The sequence below is a fragment of the Triticum aestivum genome, chromosome 6B (genome assembly GCF_018294505.1).
Source record: "Triticum aestivum cultivar Chinese Spring chromosome 6B, IWGSC CS RefSeq v2.1, whole genome shotgun sequence".
NCBI classification, from domain to species: Eukaryota; Viridiplantae; Streptophyta; class Magnoliopsida; order Poales; family Poaceae; genus Triticum; species Triticum aestivum.
In genome coordinates this window covers 73,180,042-73,200,291 of record NC_057810.1, presented here as the reverse complement: position 1 = coordinate 73,200,291, position 20,250 = coordinate 73,180,042, and the positions used below count along the sequence as shown (strand labels likewise).

General features: G+C 46.4%; 1 protein-coding gene across 7 annotated transcripts; it reads right to left on the bottom strand.

Annotated features, from left to right (window-relative positions):
* Nucleotides 1–4,511: 4,511 nt before the first annotated feature.
* LOC123135864 (uncharacterized) lies at nt 4,512–11,551 on the bottom strand. Of its 7 annotated transcripts, none has more exons than XM_044555097.1 (14): nt 11,340–11,551; nt 11,103–11,267; nt 7,970–8,223; nt 7,765–7,819; nt 7,295–7,422; nt 7,061–7,211; nt 6,702–6,969; nt 6,536–6,617; nt 6,372–6,438; nt 6,197–6,254; nt 6,032–6,113; nt 5,560–5,826; nt 5,284–5,457; nt 4,512–5,149 (listed from the first exon to the last, which is right to left on the bottom strand). In XM_044555097.1, exons 2-14 carry the CDS (start codon nt 11,107–11,109, stop codon nt 4,799–4,801), a joined length of 1,944 nt encoding a protein of 647 aa, XP_044411032.1. In that variant the 5' UTR covers nt 11,110–11,267; nt 11,340–11,551; the 3' UTR covers nt 4,512–4,798. The 7 variants fall into 7 exon arrangements, with proteins under 7 accessions (XP_044411032.1, XP_044411029.1, XP_044411034.1 ...); XM_044555094.1 differs by lacking the exon at nt 11,340–11,551 and adding an exon at nt 9,879–10,076 and having other exon boundaries at nt 11,103–11,320; XM_044555099.1 differs by lacking the exon at nt 11,103–11,267 and having other exon boundaries at nt 11,340–11,544.
* Nucleotides 11,552–20,250: the final 8,699 nt, after the last annotated feature.

Sequence of the window (20,250 nt, the reverse complement as noted above, 5' to 3'; positions counted from 1 at the left end):
AGCACTAGGAGACATTTCCCGGTAAGAGAGGCTACTAAGGATAAATAACTAGATAGTCAGATCCCACACATACCAATACACGTTACACGTACGCATAACATGCAAGTATGTGCTGTACAACATGGCATCACAGCATAACTCAACAACTCATATAGATAAAGACTCGGAAGAGCCATCATAGCTTTATTACAAACAGGGGTCACATGACCCAACATTCAGATCAAACAAGAAACAAGCGGAAGCATTACATGTCTGAGTACAAACATCTATAAATGAAAAAGGCTGAAGAGCCTGACTATCTACAACATCCGATCAAGATCGTAGCTGAGGTACACGCTACTTGTTGAAGTCCACAAAGACACTAGTAAGACCGAAGTCTCTGCTGCAAAAACATAAATAAAGCAACATGAGTACAAAGGTACTCAGCAAGACTTACATCAGATCCTATCATACATGCATTTGTATCAAGAGGGTAATGTGGGGTTTAGTTGCAGCAAGCCAGCTTTGACTCTGTGGCTATCCTGTTCTACGACTATGAGAACCTTCTTTGAGGTGAGATGGCGCACACGAGTCCACTAGTCACCACACAATACACTACTATGGATTCATCCTCGTCTCCCTACGGGAAAGCCATCCATAGCACTCACACTTGTCTTGAGCATTTTATAGTATCCACTTCAAGTTATCTATGTACCATGTAAGCATCAAGAAGTCCATAACCGTGGACCCGGCTATTCGAATAGATCATGTTAACCCTGCAGGGGTGTACTTCTTCACACAAGCTCTCACCACTTACCGCCATGTACACGTCATGTATCTCGGCAACCTTCAAGCGGAAGCCTGGCGAGGGTGTCGGCCACGACCTGACTAACCATTTGGTTGAAGTTCATTTGAACCAAGAGTTCAAATGCAACTCCAAATTAAGCCCTTATAAATGCCATTTATATGTTTTCACCTATTCATCAGGTTTAGGTTGGTTTGTCATGCATGAAACTAGTACAGATGGATAGATTGCATTTTTCTGATAATTTTTCATATATAAATTATCTCAATCTGAGCTACGGTTGAATTTCTATGATTTTTTGAAGTTTAAATCATTTTCTGGAACTTCCTGATTAATTTTAAATCCAGAGAAGAATAAACTGCGTCAGCACTGCGTCACTGTGACGTCAGCGAGTCAACTGCGGCTGACCTGGTCAAACCTGACCAGTGGGGTCCACACGTCAGTGACTCAGGGTTAAACATGGGTTAGTTTAAGCCTAATTAAAAGATTAGGGCCCCGGGGCCCACTGTCAGTGTCAGGGGTTAGATTAGGTGGTGATTAGCTTAAGCTAATCACCTGGAGCCGGACCCACCTAACAGGCCGGCGCGGTCAAGGCGGTCAACCCCACCGGCGTTAAGCCGCCGGCGAGGCCCGAAACGGCAGAGCGCCACGGAAACGGGCTACGGTGCCCCGTTCGCAGTGTGGTTGGGCTCGTTCGAGAGCCCAGACCAGCGCGCGTCAGGCGGTGGTGCCAGCCGGGCCTGGGGTGGCCGGACGCGACAGCAAGGAGCTCGGCCGCGGTGGCCGGAGCTCGGGTGAGGCATGAGGGGCGCTGTGGTGCGCGTGCAGGAGAGTTGGAGTGCTGGTGTGTGCGTGCGTGATGCGGCGAGGGCGATGGACACGCCCGGTGGACCAAATGGTCGCCGGAGGCGCGTCGGCGGCGAGCGCAGGCGGCGGCGGGTGCGGTCGAGCTAGGTGCAGTCGCTACGGCTGCGAGGAGGAGAACGGAGAGGGGGAGAGCGGCCAGTAGCTCATAGCGGTTCGGACGAGGCGGTCGGCGAGCTCAGGGAGGGGCTGGTGACGACGGGGCGGCGAAGATGATCTCCGGCGACCGGAGATGAAGACGACGGCGCGGAGGACGAAGCGGAGCTCGCCTGGGTTGCTTGGCTCGGTGAGGAGGGAGAGGGGGTCGCGGCGGAGCTGTCGAGCGCGTCGGGGAGGTGCAACAGTGGTCGAGGGCGCGGCAATAGTGGCCGGTGGCGGCGGTGGCGCTCGGCCGTGAGAGAGAGAGCGAGGGAGAGGAGAGGATAGGACCGGGGAGGAGTGAGAGGGGTACGGGGCGGGCGTGTGGCGACGTGCGGGGCATCCAGGGCGACGGAGGGGAGGACAGGCAGGCAGGAGGCCGTGGCGCGGCTGCGGCATGCCGGCCACGCAGCTGCTTTGGGCGAGGGGGAGGAAGACGACAGAGGAGGAGGCGGGCTGGGCTGCTGCTGGGCTGCTGCTGGGCTGGCCACTTGGGCCGCCAGGTGGCTGCATAGGTAAGCACAGGGTAAGCTCCCTTTTTCCTATTTCTTTTTCTATTTTATGACATTTGTTTTGATTTAATAAAAATACTAAATCATTTTATTTACTTATGCCAATTTTTGTAGGAATTAGTGGTATTATTCCAGAGCTCCTCAACAAATGGCATAATTTTTGGACATATATTATATATATAACAAATATATATCCAATGCAAATATTTATGCATTAATTCCAAATGCCCAAAATAAATACCTATGGGCTCTTAAAAATATTGGTTTGATTTTTATCTCTGTCCAATATTTTCAGAGAGCAACATGAGCATTTTCTTGGACCTTTTTGGAGCAATTTTTATTTGGGTCATTTCCAAAAATGTTTCTGAGGGTTTCACCAATCCTCATTTCAAAATTAAATGGAATTTAAAAATGATGCACAAATGACTAGCTAGTCTAGGTCATACCAGAACTAGGGATGTGACAAGTGGAACCCTTTTTTTGTCCGTGGAATTGTCCATGCCATGCCTTTGGACAATTCTTCCAACTCCAATGCATATACAATCTATTGAGCCAAGCATGCCTGGGAACCCGCGAGCTTTGTTCATCTCTAATAGCCTTGCGACATCTTCAGCATTGGGAGTTCTCAAGTACTCCGGGCCAAACACTTGCACAATTCCGACTGCGAAGCGCTTGACACACATGATGGCTTGGCTCTCACCTATGGCCAAGTGATCATCAACTAGATCAGCGGGGATACCGTATGCCAACATACGCAAAGCGGTTGTCACCTTCTGAAAGGTGTTATGCCCGAGCTATCCGGCAGCATTCCTCCTCTGCTGAAAAACCCGGTCATGGCTCGCTAGTTTCTCTGCAATGCGCCTGAACAACTCGGTGCTCATCCTAAACCGGCGATGAAAGTACGACCCGGGGTATGTGGGATTCTCCATAAAATAGTGCCTCATCAATCTATTGTGGGCATCAATCCTATCCCTTCAAATTTTCTGCCGACCCATAACCGAACCATCGTGCTTCGGTTTTTTATTGATGTGCATGGTTAGGATCATTGCAAGATCCTCCTCCTCTTCCATATCAAATTCTTCTTCGGAAGATTCATATGAGAACTCATCTAAAATGTTCAAAACTAGGCTATAAACAACATGTACCAAATTTCATGCAAAAATGTGGAAGTTGGAAGCAATACATACCTTGCGGGCCTTTTGTCAAACACCTTGCGGGTGCAAAAGCGGCGGTGAGCGGCCAGGCGCTGTTCGTCGGAGACTGCCGCGTGCGACGGGCGGCGTTGACTAGAAAGAGAGGGAGGAAGCCGCGGCAGCGCGGGAAGAGATCGGGGAAGCGCCGGAACGGTCGCCGGAAAAATGGGGTGGCGCGGGCGGCGACGGCGGCGCGGCTGGATGGGTAGACGGAGTTGCGCGCGAGCGCTTGAGAATCCAGCGCGCGGGAGCGGGCGCAACAAATAAGAGGCGCGAGATGGCGTTTCCGCCCGCACGCTGAATTACATATGCCACGCGCGCTGTTTTGCGGGTGCGCTGGAGCGCTAGGAACGGTAGCGCGCTAAAACTACTACTTTTTCCGCGCGGCGCGTTTATAGCGCGGCTGTTGGAGATGCCCTTATAGATGCAAACCATGTATCCCGTACCCACACCACACCAATCTAAGTCATCCATTGTGGCTGGACACTAAAATAGCACGAACAAGCAACAAAAACCAAAGATTGGAGTCAAATCAAATCTTAAATCGAAAAAGGCACACTTCTAGGAACCCTAACCCTAGTCCAGACAAGACTCACGTAGGGCTCGTAGCCATGTTCTTCTAAGAGCGACGTGAGGGACTCTGAGCTCATCTCGCTGCCATTCTACGGTGCCATGGTTGCAGCAGTCGGTGGCGAGCCCGCTAGGGTGACTGTGCTGGCGATGGCTGAGAGGACTGAGGAGGAAGAGGGTTGCGCGGGGGAAACAGAGTGACCGAGCAACTGTTTGGTTGGGCCAGATAGATAAAGGGCATGTGGTCAACGATCATTACCACATACCACGTGGGCTTTTGCAAACTGTTAGCGATTCATTCCAACAATAAAAACTTACAAAAATTGGTGGGCTTTTGCAAACTGTTAGCGATTCGGTGGTTTTTTGAGAAAACATGCGTTGCGATGATTTTAGGCAAAAAGAAAACATAGTTGTGTTTGCAAATCCCCTAAATTCTATTGGAAACAAGTATATCGGCCTTAAATTCCACATGGAAACACAGAGGAAAACTACAGTATCCCATTTCCACATTATTAAAACTTTAAAACTGGTCGACGAACAGAAAATTATGCTAATCACAGTTAAAATTTGGCCCCCTCCCCCTCCCGGCCTCAGCCACTCACAAGTCACATCACACGACTGCTATAATTTTCTCAGAACCATCCTCTGTTGTCAGGTCAAAGTAAACGCAGCGCCAGGAACCGACGATCTCCTTTCTTTCTTTTAAGATCTACACATCACTCTCTCACTCACCACTACTAGATCAGCCTGAGCTGCGGCGGCCGTCTGGCCCCGCCGCCGCCGCCCTGGTACGGCCCGCAGAGGAGCTCCATCTGCGGCGGCGCCATCGCCGGGGGAGCATGGAGCGCCTGCATCGGCCGCAGGGAGCCGGACGACGGCATGTCCCGGAGCCGGCCGTTCTGCCACGCCGCGGCCGCGCCTTCCGCTGCCTGCCTCGGCTGGTACTGGGAGAAATGGTACTGCCACATCTGCTGCTGCTGCTGCTGCGGAGTCAGCGCGAACTGCTGGAGCTTCATGGCGCCCTGGCTCGCCGGCACGCCGGGGTGCGGCGCGTACCCCGGGCCGCACATGTACTGCTGCATCTGCTGCTGGGCGACATTGGTAAACAATATCTGGTGAGACTCTGTTTCTATTATAACAGTCACTGGGATCAGGAGATGGATAACTGCATTTGTCCACACTTTTATTTAACAAGTTCAGAAACAATGTGCAAAGGGAGAACCTGCTGGATCGACATCACGGGTGCCACATTCCCTCTGCTACAAGGGAGATGCGAATACGACTGGTACGGCGCCGGACCGCGGTGAGTGGTGATCATCTGGGGATGTATATACTGAACATACTGTGGCCCTGAGAATGCCGCCGAGGTGGGCAAGTTCATGAAATCGTTGCTGACCTGAAAGAAGCAGCATGCCATGTCAAGACTGAAGACATAATCACAGAAGAAACTGGACTAGTAGAGTAGCAGCAGTGCTAATCGAAAGGCGGTTATGCTCACCATTGCTTGCCGGCCAGGAGCCATGTCGCAAACTCCGATAGAAGGTTGAACTGGGATCCTCCCGTCAAAATGCATACCATTCTTATTATTCAAGGTGGAGCCGCTTGGAGAGCTCGAAATGCGGCTGTGTGATCTCTCCTGGGTGATTACTTGATTTTGTGATGCCTTATCTTTGTCCAAATGGTTTTGGATGAGATGACTCACATAGGCATGGGTAACACTTCTCTTCCATGTCTTTGCAGGGCCACCATTTTCAGGAAGGGAAAGCTGCGAATAAAAAGGATTTACTTGTCAGCTCAACGGTCAAAGGGTTCAAGCTCAACATTTAGTTATGTACAGGAAAATCCTTTCAGGAGTAAGAATATCTATATAACTTGAGCAACCAACTTGGCTATGATTTTAGTGTCCCATAGATAATTGAGTAGCAGGGCCAATTTGTTTCACTAAAATTAGAGTTGATAAAATACTTGACCTTGTCATTATTTGCAGTTGCCCAGGCTGTAGTAATTTCTTTGCCAGATATTGTGCATGCACCCAATGTACTTGAAGAGGGCCTGGAAAATAAAAGACAGTAATGCTCTTCTTAACAACTGAAAAGAGTGTAGGAAACAGTGTCAAGTTTCAGGCAGCAACTTACTTTTTCGAAGACCCAGTTGAGGTACAAGGTAGCGGAGCCTGGATGGCAGGCGTAACTTCTGATAGGGATGATGTAACAACAGATTAGCTAAGAAGTAATAGCAGCATCGCCAGCATTTTTAGTAGAATCGCGTGTCATAAAATAGTTGTCATGGCATTCTGAAACTAGGACTTACCTTTGGCACTGCTATTCTCATCTTTTGTTCTATCATGTGCCACAAAACCAGATTTATTGCGATTCAGCTGTATAAAAAAAATATTGTGGGGAGTTCATGAAGCTTTCGGACAAAATGGAAATTACAACAGTACTTTCAGAGAGCAAAAAGAGAAGAAGCAATACCAGCCAGTGAGGAGTCTCCTTCTTCGTCTGGTTAGTTAGACTTAGACTACCATCAAATTGTGCCTTCGGCTTCTTCCAAGCGCTGTAAACAGAAGTAAACATGAGAACACCATCAACATTACGACAAGGTAAGACAACCGAGGACATCCAGGAAGCAATTCCCCACCTTTTATTCAAGAACTCTTTAGGTGGACTTGGCGAATTCGCGAAAAGTCCCAAAGAAAGGTCCTGTATCTTCCCATCTTTGGGAAAATCAGGATTTATGCTGATGCGAGGAGCACCTCGAGCAGGATTTAGTTGTGGAACACTAGCAGTAGCAGTTGGTTCCACTTGTTGATCTGCGCAGGCAGACTGCGTAACCACTTTGTTAGCATCAGTTGGCAACAAAGTTATTTTGTCATCCTTCTTGGTAGCTTCTGTAGGAGTAATCACACCTGAATTACAGTGCAGCATGTTAATCAAACTGTACAGCCTCAGTTATTAGTATGAAACAGACAATTGCAGGAAATAGTGAAGATCAACAACCTTCTGAACAAGAAGTTGAGGCAACATTTATGTTTGAGATATCTTTTTCCGCCGCCGTGTCGGCTGTTGGCTCAGATGGTGGGGGTATTTGGGATAGTGCTAGCAAAGTATCAGCAAGTACTTCCTCCTCCTTTGTGAAAGAATTCGATGGCTGCAAGAAACCCATAGTTCACTTGCAAAGTAGTCTTGGATTACGACAAAATGAAGAGCAGTTTTCAGACAGAAGATGCATACCATGGTCTCATCGGTTCTTATTTCACGATCCATCTGAAAAATCTGAGCACTGATAGCTGAAAGATGACGCCTCTTCTTGGCATGCCGCGGCGATGAAGGAACAGCCTGACCGACGCGCTTGATTATGGCTGAAAGTAGGAGACCCAGAATTGAAATGTAAACTTGGTGCTTTGCCAGTTGTTGCTTAAGAAATCATCTAAACCGTGGATGTCCCAAAAGTAGAAACACTCACATCAATAGTACATTCAGGGACCAGCCAAGTTAGATATGCTATTAAAAATTATCACTATATTACTTTGTAAAACCACTAGCATTCTTGTTGGTTAGCCATCATCAAATCTGAGAAGCATCAGCCAGAGATGGTCCTATGCTAGTATATGCAAATCAGTAGGTAAAGATGGAAAGAGAAAGGGACAAAGCTGTCCCTGTTCCCAGCTTTAAGAGACACCAAATGCAGCGATTAGTGGTACCTGATCTCAATTTCCTAGGAACCGGCGGGTCCACGGCATCACAGCCCTCAGCCACCTTTGAATTTGCAAAACGGAAAACAAATCAAGCCGTGCATAAACAAATACAGGAGGCAAAATGAGTGGACCTTTTTCTGTTGTTTGGGAATAAAATGATTGAATGGGCTTCACTTCAGTTCATTTCAGGGAAGGCAGAACAAGGCATCACCTTTCCGAGGGTCCTCGGCCTCTTCCTGATGATCAGGCTGCTGCTGCTGCTTGGAGTGGTGGATCTGGTCAGTGAGGAGAGGACCGTATCATCGTCGTCGCGGCCTCCGTCGGAACCTTCTTCGGCCTCGCCGTCGCGATGATTGTTCATGTCGCTGTTGGTTGATCTCCACTTCAAGGGCTTGGGTTTTTTCCCCTTCTTACGCTTGAGTTCGGCGATGTGATCCCCGCCCTCGCTCTCGTTTATGTTGCTGTCTGGAAATAGTGTTCAGAGGGGAACTGAGATTAGAAAGGTAAGCCGATGGAACAGCCGTTGTCAAGCATCATGATATAGTGTTGTGCACCGCCGTACTTCTAGTACTTGCTTAAGGTTTTTAAATCCATTATTCCCCTTAAAAAATAATTTGATTTCTAGACAGAGAAAATAAAAGAAATCCGATGCATCAGTCACATGGAAATAACAGAAACTGTCCTATAAACTGTATACTGTGTATCGAATGGACAAAATCCTGGGGGAAAAAACAGGAGAAACAAAAGACTTTGCGATAGTTTTTGTGTAAAAATCTGGAACTTCCTTTGGCATGAAGTCCAAATGAAGTCCTGTTTTTGTTAATAAGAAAAATCAAATCAAGGGTGGAGGAAAGTTTCCCTAACTGAATCAACCAAAAGGACCCCGAAAAGCCAGGATAACAACATCAGCAAAGGTAGATAGGAGGAAAAAGGTGAAACAGAATAATATTTTGGAGAAGAAAGCACACAAAAAAAATAAACCTTTTTTTTTGGAACCATGCAGGAGAACTGCATGTTAAATTTAACAGATATAGCAGAAAAACAAAACTCTTAAGGATCTCTAGAAAGTACTCGCCGAAAAACAACAATTAATCTCCGCACATGTTACATCTCCCCTCCCATTTACGCCGTATCACGGTCATCCGTTGATACACATCCCACGGCGGCCAATTTCTGTTGCAGAAAAGGACGACGGGAAAGCCGAGGGCTAGCGCAGTACGTGTGCACACATCTCCCTACACGTCGGCATGCAGTAGGTGCCAAGCGTTACCACCCAAGGCCACAAAGCCACAAGCAAAGCATCACGACATGGATGTCTCATGGAAATTTCTTCACGGAAGAGGAGATCAGCTCCACCTAATCGGAAAAGGCGGCACAGGATATGGATCGCTAAGCGCAAAAAGGCAGAGAAATTTTTGGTTCCTTGTGGCCGGTGAGGAGGGAGATAGAGGGGGGGGGGGGATAGTTTCTTCCCAAAATTGCGCAGGCTCGGTTCCATTGGGGAACCAGAATGGAACGTAAGTTTGATCGGGAAATCCATTTGGAAACAGAGGTGATGAGAATTTTGCTTGCCGTTTGGTGCTTGGTGCTTGGTGCTGGGAGCTAGTGGCCTGGTGGTGGTCTCCACTCTCCGGCCAGCACCCCAAAGTACACGGTGCTCTGATCTAGTTCTAGGCAATGATTCCGGCCACGAGGCCGGATGGTCTCTCTGTAACACAAGAAAAGAGGCTTCCTAATTTCCCAAGAAAAGAACCTTAAAACCAATCACAGAAGCCCATTCTGCTGTAGCGGTAGCAGCGCCCCACCAGCACACCATCCACCTCCTCCAGAGAGAGAGAGAGAGAGAGAGAGAGAGAGAGAGAGAGAGAGAGAGAGAGAGAGAGAGAGAGAGAGAGAGAGAGAGAGAGAGAGAGAGAGAGAGAGCAAGAAAAAAAAACAAGAGAGAGAGGGAGATTGCTGCTTATAGGACGAGAAGATAAGGGGCATTTTGGGGAGGATGAGAGAGAAAGCAGCAGAGTTTGTTCACTGTGACCATCATCTGATCTGAATTGATAGAGTAAGTAGTAGTAGGCCATTGGTGGCAGTGAGATGAGAGCAGAGCAGAGGACACAACCACGTACCAGCGGCAGCGGCAGCGGGAGGCAATGAAGTCGGCGAGGAGGAGGAGGACGGGGAGCCGCTCCTTATCACGTGCCGCCTCGTGACCCCAACCACCGCCGCCAGCCTCTTCTTCTCCCTCCGGCCCTCGTCCTCCATATCCACCATCCAGAAAGCTCACCCCAAAAGCTTCTACGAATCCCCTTTCTCTCTCCTCACACCTACACGGAGGTACACACGGCCAATGCGTCCATTAGCATGGAAGAGAGGAGAGGGCAGAGGATGGGGGGCTTTAATAAGGAGGGGGAGCAAAGTGAGTGAACAACAACTTTGTTTCTTTTTCTTTATGGGAGCGAGATGGATAGTAAAGTGGGCATGGGCCGGGCCTAGCAGCGGTTGTACTACTTACTAGTCGCCGTAGTAGTGGTGCTGCACTGGTGCTAGCCTGCCTGGACTGGGACAAGGAGACAGGCATCCCAGAGGTCAGCAGCGGTACAATGGAAGCAACATCAGGGAAAGATTGGGCGGATAGATAGAAGAAGAGAAAAGTAGTGAGCGAGCGAGCTGCTTGCTCCTGTGAGGATGAACGGGGGAGGGAGGGAGGGATCGGATGCCTGGAAAGGTTTTGACGAGGGAGGAGGAGGAGAAAAGGCGGAGAAAAGGAGGAGGAATTCTCACTCACTTTCTTGCCTGAAAACGAAACCCGGCCATGTAGCATTGGATTGGATGGATCTTTTCTTTAGCCCCAGGAATCCCAGAAAGAAAGAGAGAGGAATATAGTGTGGTGTCTTTGCATTGCGCGGCGATCGATCCATCCATCGATCCCTTCCCTTTATCCCTCCAGATCCGAATTAATGCGGAAATCTCCCTCTGCTCACTTAACTCTTCCGAGTAATACTCCCAGTACTAATGTAATCGCCATTAATGAAGGATTGGAAAATCCCTGCTCTGTTTTGGAAGCAAGTAGTGGGAGAAATGCGGTGATGAGACGTCGTCGATGGGGACAGCTGCTTGGGCCGTGGCCGGGTCGATGCTCGATCCATCATCGCACCGGACGAACGCGGGGTTTATCCTGAATTAACGCTGTCAAGCTGGAAAACACGGACGGAGGTAATAACGGCGAGAATCGACGGAAAAGGCACGGATTAAGTGGAGGAAAGAAACGGAACGCATCGCAGGAAACAGGAGCCAACTCCCTCCGCCAAATCAAGAAAGTAATCAACGCTTGTGCTCGTACGCGTACCCACCTCGCATCGCGTCGATCGGCGCCGGCGCCGGCGCCGCCCCTCCTCGCGCCGCGCAGAATCCTCCCGGCAGCGGCGGCGGAAGCAGCCAGAGCGACGCAGGACGTGCCGGAGAGGAGGAAGAACGGCGAGCAGAGGAGGAAGATCTATGGGAAGGTGGTTGCTTGTCTGGAGGAGGAAGAAGAGTTGTGGTAAATGGGATTACGGGAGGGAGGGGGCGGCCGGGGGCAGGGGACTGACCAGGACGACGTCGGCCCGCTTTTCGCCGTGGCGTGGGCGTGAACGGAAAGCTGCCGCCGCGAGCGCCCCCCGCCTGGACTGGACTGCGCTTGTCCTCTCCCCCTCACTATAAATCCTCTCTCGTAGGCTCGTAGCGCTCTCTCTCCTCACATGTACTGCGTGTGCGCAGGGACGGACGGATGGACGGACGGCGGTGATTGGCCCGCCGCGATATCTCCGTGCATCCCCTGTCCGGTCTATCCCCCACTTAAACGCCCCTACTGGCTGGCTACAGGATGCAGCCTCTTGTGGGTGTTTTTGGTGAAGACTTTCTATTGCTTGCTGCCGCGGCTGCGAGAAAAGATATGACGATATCGGCAATTCAAGTGCTGCCGGCCGAGACTGGCAGAGTTTAGTTTTACTGCGTACGGGCCAGCAGCACAGATTATGATGGTGATCTTCCTTTCCTTTCTTCTGCGCCCGACCCGCCATTCGTCGGCGACGTCAGTCAGTCGGTCGATCAGTCAGAAACTCAGACTCAGGACATTGTAGTAACAAATTCATTTTTTTTACTGGACCGAAGCAAAGCTACGTGAAACAAACATGGCAAACTGCTGGGAAGCAAAATTCCTGTCATACGAGTCGATACATCGTCAGGTCGAATTCCCTTCTTACGTTTTTTTAGCAGAATCCCCTTCTTAGGTGAGTCAAAGGAAACTCCAAAGCGGATCACCAAATGGACATCATCAACTGTCCATGGACAGCCCGATAATCCAACCGTGTTCATAAAATCCGGACTGTGGGCTATGGCTCATGATGGGCCAGGTAGATCGAAAGAAAAAAAAAGATGATGGAGGGGGACACATGGACTATGTAGACAATGGTCCAAATAATAGTGGGCCAGGTGGACGTCCATACTTCCTTCTCGAGCCTTCCGCCAGTCTGGTGCCAGTTTGTGAGATTCCGACCGTCCAGGCCAATGAGGACAGTTTTGATGACCACCGTTGGAGGATGGCTGAAATTGTCTGGGCGGTCAAGCTCGGACAATTTGGTGACCCATATTGGATTTTTCCTAACTCTCTCCCGAATCAATCCCCAACCCCCTTTCCTCTCTCCTGCCTCCAAGACCTTCTCCGCCGAGGTCGTCATCCACCGCACCTCCCATGTATTCTCTGTCAGCGCCGTTCGGGTTGGATCCATGGCCCGTCCCACTCCTCTCGATGCGGCTCTCGGACCACCGCACATGCCGCCGTTCTCCACCACATCGTCGGCGAACCCAAATCCCTGTCGTTCTCCGATGTACACCTTCTCAAATATTGCCCAAATTATGCTCCTCCATCACCACCTTGTTGCCGATTTATGCATATGTCTATGCCTTAATATAAGGGGATTATAAATTTCACCTGGATACTAGTGGAAAGCATGCTACTTTGCAATTTGCATCACCAATCTTTTGTGCTTCCAATATGTCTTATTTATAGAGTGGTAGAAATTGTATTTTCCTTCAAGCATTCGTGCTTCATATGTATATCGCAATTTCAATCTATTGCCATGCTTCGAGGTAGCTTCCTATGTACCCCTGCATCTACCATCATTCGTATGTACAGATGGAATTTCAACCTGGGTGCCATGCTTGCTAGGTGTACATATAATTTCTTCAAAGCATTAGCATCCATACTTTCTAGGTGATTCTTTGTACAGATGTTTCTTCCATGCAACTTCAGTCTCTTTCCATGTTTCCTAGATGTATGGATGTAAAGCTCATTGCTTCGGAGCATCCATGTTTTCTTTATGTACAGATAGAACTGCAATCACACTTCTTGATTTTGTATATGTGTTTCCAGTGTGTAGATTTATTAAAAAAAAAGCAAACATGTTGCATTGTATTTCTCATAACTTCGATGATTTCCTCTTCTTGCATGGCCTTTCAGGTTGTGTAATATAATTAGCCTTTTCATTCTAGCAATAATGTGTATATATTCAACTGTTGATGTCACATTACTTGTGCTTCCATATTTACCTTTCATTGCATATATCTCCTGTGGTGGCGGTCTCTCCATCGACGTTTGTAACAGTATGCTTTCAGGCTTATGAAAATTAAGACAACATGATTACCAAAGCCATTTGGCAGTGTATGTAATTGTATATGTATGCTTCATTGCTTTAAATTGCTAAATTAAGACAACACGTTTGCTTCCTATGTACTGCTGCATCTACCATCCTTCGTATGTATGGATGGAATTTCAATCTATTGCCATGCTTGCTAGGTGTACATATTATTTCTTCAAAGCATTGGCATCCATACTTCCTAGGTGATTCTTTGTGCAGATGTTTCTTCCATGCAACTTTAGTGTCTTGCCATGTTTCCTAGATGTATGGATGTAAAGATCAGTGCTTTGGAACATCCGTGTTTTCTTTATGTACAGATAGAAGTGCAATCACACTTCTTGATTTCGTATATGTGTTTCCAGTGTGTGTAGATTTATTAAAAAAGCAAACATGTTGCATTATATTTCTCATAACTTGTATAATTTCATCTTCTTACATGGCCTTTCAGGTTGTGTAATATAATTAGCCTTTTCATTCTAGCAATAATGTGTATATATTCAACCGTTGATGTCACATTACTCGTGCTTCCATATTTACTTTTCATTGCATATATCTCCTATGGCGGTCTCTCCGTCGACGTTTGTAACTGTATGCTTTCATGCTTATAAAAATGTAAGACAACACGATTACCAAAGCCATTTGGTAGTGTATGTAACTGTATATGTATGCTTCATTGCTTTATAAATTGCTAAATTATATGCTTTGAACCTACATATGTTCTTCCACACTAGTTCACCAAACATATTTTGTTTATATGCTTCCAAGCAAACCACTGCCGCACTAACGGACTTCTTCTTCAAGTCGACGGAGGCAAACCGATATGTTGCTCCTAGTATGTCACTGGTGCCAAGATAATGTGTGCCTTGAGGAGCTGCGACAAAGGTTGGCTTGAGGGCCACATTGTCACATCCTATACATAAGCAAGTAGGGAAGCTAGTAGGATCAATTGACAATTCATAAGTATCGATCCTATGTAAATTATCTGTCACGGAAGCAATATTGCTTGTCCATGGAACTATGAAAGCAGAATCTTTTGTCCATGGAAACAAATTGAGCACATTCGTATTTCTCCTTGTTTGAAACAAGTGTACTCATGATAATGATTCTTTGTATAAAAAGGCATTATTTGTTTAGAAGCAATTTTATAGTAGAGCGAAACCCAATTTTCATGTTTTTTGAAGTAAGACAAATCATCACTTAGGTACAAATTCCTATACAATTTTAATAAGTTTAATTCGGCTCGGAAGATAATTCGTTGGTAGACGGAAGCAAGTTTAATTTACCAGAAAATGATGCTTCCGTTCATCAAGAAGAATGCTTGTGTGGTATTAAAATCATGTTACCATTGATAAGGAAACACATCAGAAATATCATAATTAATTGCTGGATTTGCTTGTGAGAACTATGCTTATTTTTTCAAAATTGTTTCTATAAAAAATGGGATTTGAAGTCATTCTAGAAGCAGTTTTTAAAACAAGGATGATTGTGGGAACAATGATTAGGAAGCAGAAAAAAATCACATGAGTACTTACAAACAAAGCAGTCATTTAACAAAGTAAACTAGCCCATCACACACGGGGATTAGCTAATAGTTCAGACGATAGACATGCTTATAATTAATCGTACGAACCCCGACCCGCTTGATAGCAAAGCAAACTATCAGTCCGATGCCTAGAAGTGCCTTGAATTTTAAGGCTCTCCCATATATACTAACATGGATCTTTCAACAAATTTCATAAATATTACCACTTAGGCCATCGACAATGGAGGTGCCAGGGTCACCTTTGTGGCCATTTCTTGGTGGATCCCGAGATTTTTTTTGTTGCGTCGACTCAAAACCAATCACCTGATGATTCAACTACTTTTTTTTTTGGCATGAGCCGGTTTGACTGGAGGCAGACGCTATCTCGAGGAAAAAAAACCATAGCATATATTGTACATTCAGCTAACTCTAACATATTTTATTCCATGGACGTGGGCGCCTCGTTACCAAGCGTTGGGAGGATACATGGTAAGGTAAATTTTTTGTTTTTGTTTTAAAGCATGCTTAGAGGAAATGACTCCAAAATAAAAACAAATTTTAATAAGCACCGGTGGTTGTTTGTAAAGAAGATGCTTAATTAGACATCTCTGTTGAGCTAAGCACGGAGTTTAAGAAAATAATAATTTATTTTACTAAGCATCTCCTTAAACCGGAAATGCATCTCCCTAAGCACCTTACATTATACTCCTATAAGTGTCTGTTGATTGCTACTCACGTTACGGTCATAGACTTTTCCGTGGACGCTATGATATTTTTCAATTTTTCTTTCCTCTAGCCCCCACACAAGCGGCTTGACATTAGGGACGGACGTACAATGCAAGGTGCTTAGAGAAATAAATCAATTTTTTAAACACATATGCTTATTTATAAAGGATAGCAACTTAATTAGGCGCCCCTCATGTAGAGATAAGCACTGACACTTAAATAAAAAACTCAGTTTATTTCCCCTCGCAAAAAAAAAACTCAGTTTATTGTACTAAGCACCTTGCATCGTACATGGCATTAGGGCATCTCTAACCCCTCCCCTATTCTTTAACTCTCTAAATATATCCTAAACTTTAACTCTCTAAAAATGACGAGTCAAGAAAAGTATAGAGTTAACCGTTCCCCTGTTCCTTAACTCCCCAAAACCGAAATTGTGCACAAACAAGCCATTTCAAACTCAGACTGAAACTTAATACCTCATAGTGCCTAGTCATACATAAAATTTCAGAATTAAACATCATACTACTGATACAATTAAAAAAGGTAGAACTTAATTAGATATGAAATCGAGCTAATTATAGCTAAGAACAAGCTAAAAGCAAGCTAAGCCTCCTCGTCGGAGGAGAGGTTGTAGATAACCGGTGCGGTGCCGAAGGCCGATGCCTCGCCATTGTGGCTGCCCCTCAGCATCTTCACTGATGGCTTATCATTGTCGTCGTCGTTAGTGTCATAGAGGCAGACGAAGACCGAGGTAAGACATGCACGACGCTTGCGGACATGCTGCGCATTGGCAATGCGGTACTCCATCACCTCTTGCGGGTTGGCGATGGCCATGGTGTCGACGTGCACGACGACGAGTTGCGCCTCGGCCACATGGTGATCCTCCTCCACTTGGGGTTGGAGGGGCACCATGACGGCACCGTGCACCGGCGTGTTGGCATCAGGGTGCTCCCACTCTTCCTTCTCCTCTCCGTCCTCCTCCTCCACCATCTCCTCTCCCTCCTCCTCCTCCTCCTCCTCCACCGTCTCCTCTCCCTCCTCCTCCTCCTCCTCCACCATCTCCTCTCCTTCCCCCTTCCTCTCCTCTCCCTCTTCCTCCATCTCCTCTCCCTCCTCCTTCTCCCCCTCTCCATTCTCCTCCATCTCCTCATCCTTATTCTCCCACGATGACAACAAGGAGGACCTCCAATCAATGCCTGTGGACTCGCGTGCGTCCTCGACGACATCGACCTCTGCAACGATTTCCACCCCGTGTGTCGCCTCGGCCACGCGGAGTTCCTCCTCCGATTGCGGTTGGAGGGGCACCATCACTACAAGAAATATGTCAATTTGTGACCTTGACTATTGGTCACTGTTTTTCATTTGTGACCTTTTTGTGACCAAAAACAGAAGGTCAAAAGCTGACGGTCGTAAACTGAAATTAACGACCTTCTTCGGGATAAGGTCGTAGATGTTTACGACCAAAACAGAAGGTCGTTGAACCCATGACCTTTTGTTTTGGTCACTGGATGTCTGCCCAGGCCACGTAGGATCCGACGTGGCAATCTGATGTGGCAAAATTACGACCAATTGAAAAGGTTGTTGATAAGATTCATCCCGGTCCGATTAGGTGTCTATATGGGTCGAGCCCATTAATTTAGCCCATTTTTTGTTTGCTTTCAAGTTTGGTCAGCTACATGGGCCAAGCCCAATAGACTTTTATGTTTTAGGCCACAGCCTTTTACAATCCACATTTTTTGGGCCTTGGCCTTTTTCCAGCCCACTTGTCAGTTTTCTTTTGTTTCTTTTCCATTTTAAAGTAGGCCCCACTAGTCAAATGGGAACCAATTTCCAGGTTTGTTGTTTGGGTACTACACGATTATTCTATATTTGTGCAATTAAATAATTTGATTCAAAGAGCCAATAAGGCATAATATTTCATACAACAGCCAAGCATAGTACAATTCTGGTATTCAGCTATAAAATACAACTAAATATACACATAACTAGCTTCACATGTAACTAGCTTCACACATAACTATTTCCAGTGAGCTAAAATGCATTGTTGGGTGTTGTTATTCTTCTTCCTTGAATTTTTGAAGAATGAAAGCCAGCATCTACAAATAATAAATTATGAAAAGTTAGAAACATAATCAAGTGAATCCGTGAATATAAAATTCTCATAACGATGAAAATTTGCTGCAGAACTTTAGATTTAACAGGAAACCATGCATATAACACTAGTAGAAAAAGGGTCAAATGTGAAGCACATTAGTGCCGGTTTGATTTTGAGCCAGCACTAATGTGTCCATTAGTGCCGGTTCCAACGGCTAGCCGGCTGCTCTCATTAGTACCGGTTCATGGCGAACCTTTAGCACCGGTTCGTGCCACAAACCGGTGCTAAAGATAGTGGCGGCAGGATGTTTTCAGTCTAGGGCCCCTCCAGCACCTTTAGTATCGGTTCGTGGCACCAACCGGTACTAAAGGTCGTCGTACATAAATCCTTCGTCCACCCGAGCTTGCTCTGTTCTTCCCTTTTCCCCTCACTTCCTCTGTTCTTCCCCTCTCTTCCTCGAGCTCATCACAAATTTTGCCCAAAATTTGTCAAGATTTGAAGGCCCCCATCCATTCAAATGATCACAAAGGTTAGCAACTTTGTCCTTTCATCTCTCATTGCTAGATTAGCTCTTGCAATGCTTTGTATAGTGATTAATTTGTGAGTTTAGTAATTTGGGAGGAATTATATGTGATAGTATTTGATTTATATGCAATTTGAGGTCAAAAATAACACTTAGTTTGCATATGTAGGTGTGGTTTACTTAGTGCCTTCTAAATCTCCGTCGTAACCATCGTCGATCGCCCACACCGTCCCGTCGCCGGCACCACCTTGTGGTGAGGCTCTTGTTAATGAATGTTTTACATTACCAAATTGATGTTTGTGTGATTTGGATATATAGTTACTCGTATAATTATCTTACCCGTACGTTGTTTGTTAGACATAGTCCCATGGTTTTGATATCCGTCCCCGTTGGGCCTCGTCCTTGTTATGATTCGGATGTGGTATATTCTCTTTTTAAGCTAGTTGTTGCATTTCGTGTTTACGACAAATTATGCCCATCAAGTTGACATAGATATTTTTATCTAGGAGTTATGTGAACCGGAAATTCCAACCGACCCTATTGTCGAGAGGTTAAATTTAGTTGAAAGAGAAAACGAGTATTTGAAAGAAAAATTGAAAAGAATTGAGGGGGGGAAGATGGAATTGGAGTTGCATGTTGCCGATGTCGTTGATGATCACAAGATCAACATGGAGAAAATGCGGTTGAAGATTAGAAAGATTAGAAAATATGTCATTGATAGTGTGGCCTGGTATCATTATGTTGTTGGATCAATTGTTACCTTAGTTGCGATCTTGATCGCATTTGTTGTTGCATTTAAATTCTTTAGCTAGAGAGATATTTGTATGTTGCATTTAATTAAGTGTTGTATATAAACTTTATGTATGAACTTTATGTATGAACTTGTATTAATTTGGTCTATTCGGTGTTGTGTAATGAAGATGAGCCGACAATGGATGTATGATGGCCGATGCTCTCCCGAGTTCATTAATGGCGTGCATACTTTTCTGCTTGCCGCTGAGGCAAACAAGCGGGCGGATGGTTTTATGCCTTGTCCATGTGCTGGCTGTAAGAATGGTCACAATTACTCAACGTCAAGAACCATTCACGTCCACCTATTTGAGTCCGGTTTCATGCCCCACTATAATGTTTGGACCAAGCACAGAGAAAGAGGGGTTATGATGGAAGACAATGAAGAAGAATAGGACGACGACATCTATCCTGGCCATGGGTTCCCTGAATACGATGATACAACAATGGGGGAAGAAGTTGAGCCAGCAATGCGGGAAGAAGCTGAAGAAGAGGCATCAGATGAGCCCGCTGATGATCTAGGTCGGGCCATTGCCGATGCAAAGAGAAACTACACAAGTGATTTGGAGATGAAGAAGTTGCAGCACATGTTATAGGATCACAAGAAATTGTTGTACCCGAATTGCGAAGCTGACAAAAAAAAGTTGGGCACCACGCTGGAATTGATGCAATGGAAGGCAGAGAATGGTGTATCTGACAAGGGATTTGGAAAGTTGCTGGTAATGATAAAGAATATGCTTCCAAAGGACAACGAATTGCCCGAGAGTACGTATGAAGCAAAGAAGGTTGTCTACCCTCTAGGGTTAGAGGTGTAAAAGATACATGCATGCCCTAATGACTGCATCCTCTACCGCAGTGAGTACGAGGATTTGAACGCTTGCCCGGTATGTGGTGCATTGCGTTATAGGATCAGTCGCGATGCCCCTGGTGATGTCGAGGGCAAGCGCCCCAGGAAGAAGATTCCTGCCAAGGTGATGTGGTATGCTCCCATAATACCATAGTTGAAACGTTTGTTCCAAAACAAAGAGCATGCAAAGGCGATGCGGTGGCACGGAGAAGACCATAAGAAAGACGGAAAGTTGAGAGTACCCGCTGACGGTTCGCAGTGGAGAAAAATCGAGAGAAAGTACAGGGACGAGTCTGCAGGTGACCCAAGGAACATATGGTT

What these genes read in the sequence shown, in the direction of transcription:
- LOC123135864 (XM_044555094.1), bottom strand. Translation starts at nt 10,023, where the DNA reads ATGGTGGATATGGAGGACGAGGGCCGGAGGGAGAAGAAGAGGCTGGCG. An exon ending in TCCTAGGAAATTGAGATCAG is followed by an intron (nt 7,423 to 7,764) that starts GTACCACTAATC and finishes TCCTACTTTCAG; the next exon opens with CCATAATCAAGCGCGTCGGT. An exon ending in CAACTGCAAATAATGACAAG is followed by an intron (nt 5,827 to 6,031) that starts GTCAAGTATTTT and finishes TTTTATTCGCAG; the next exon opens with CTTTCCCTTCCTGAAAATGG.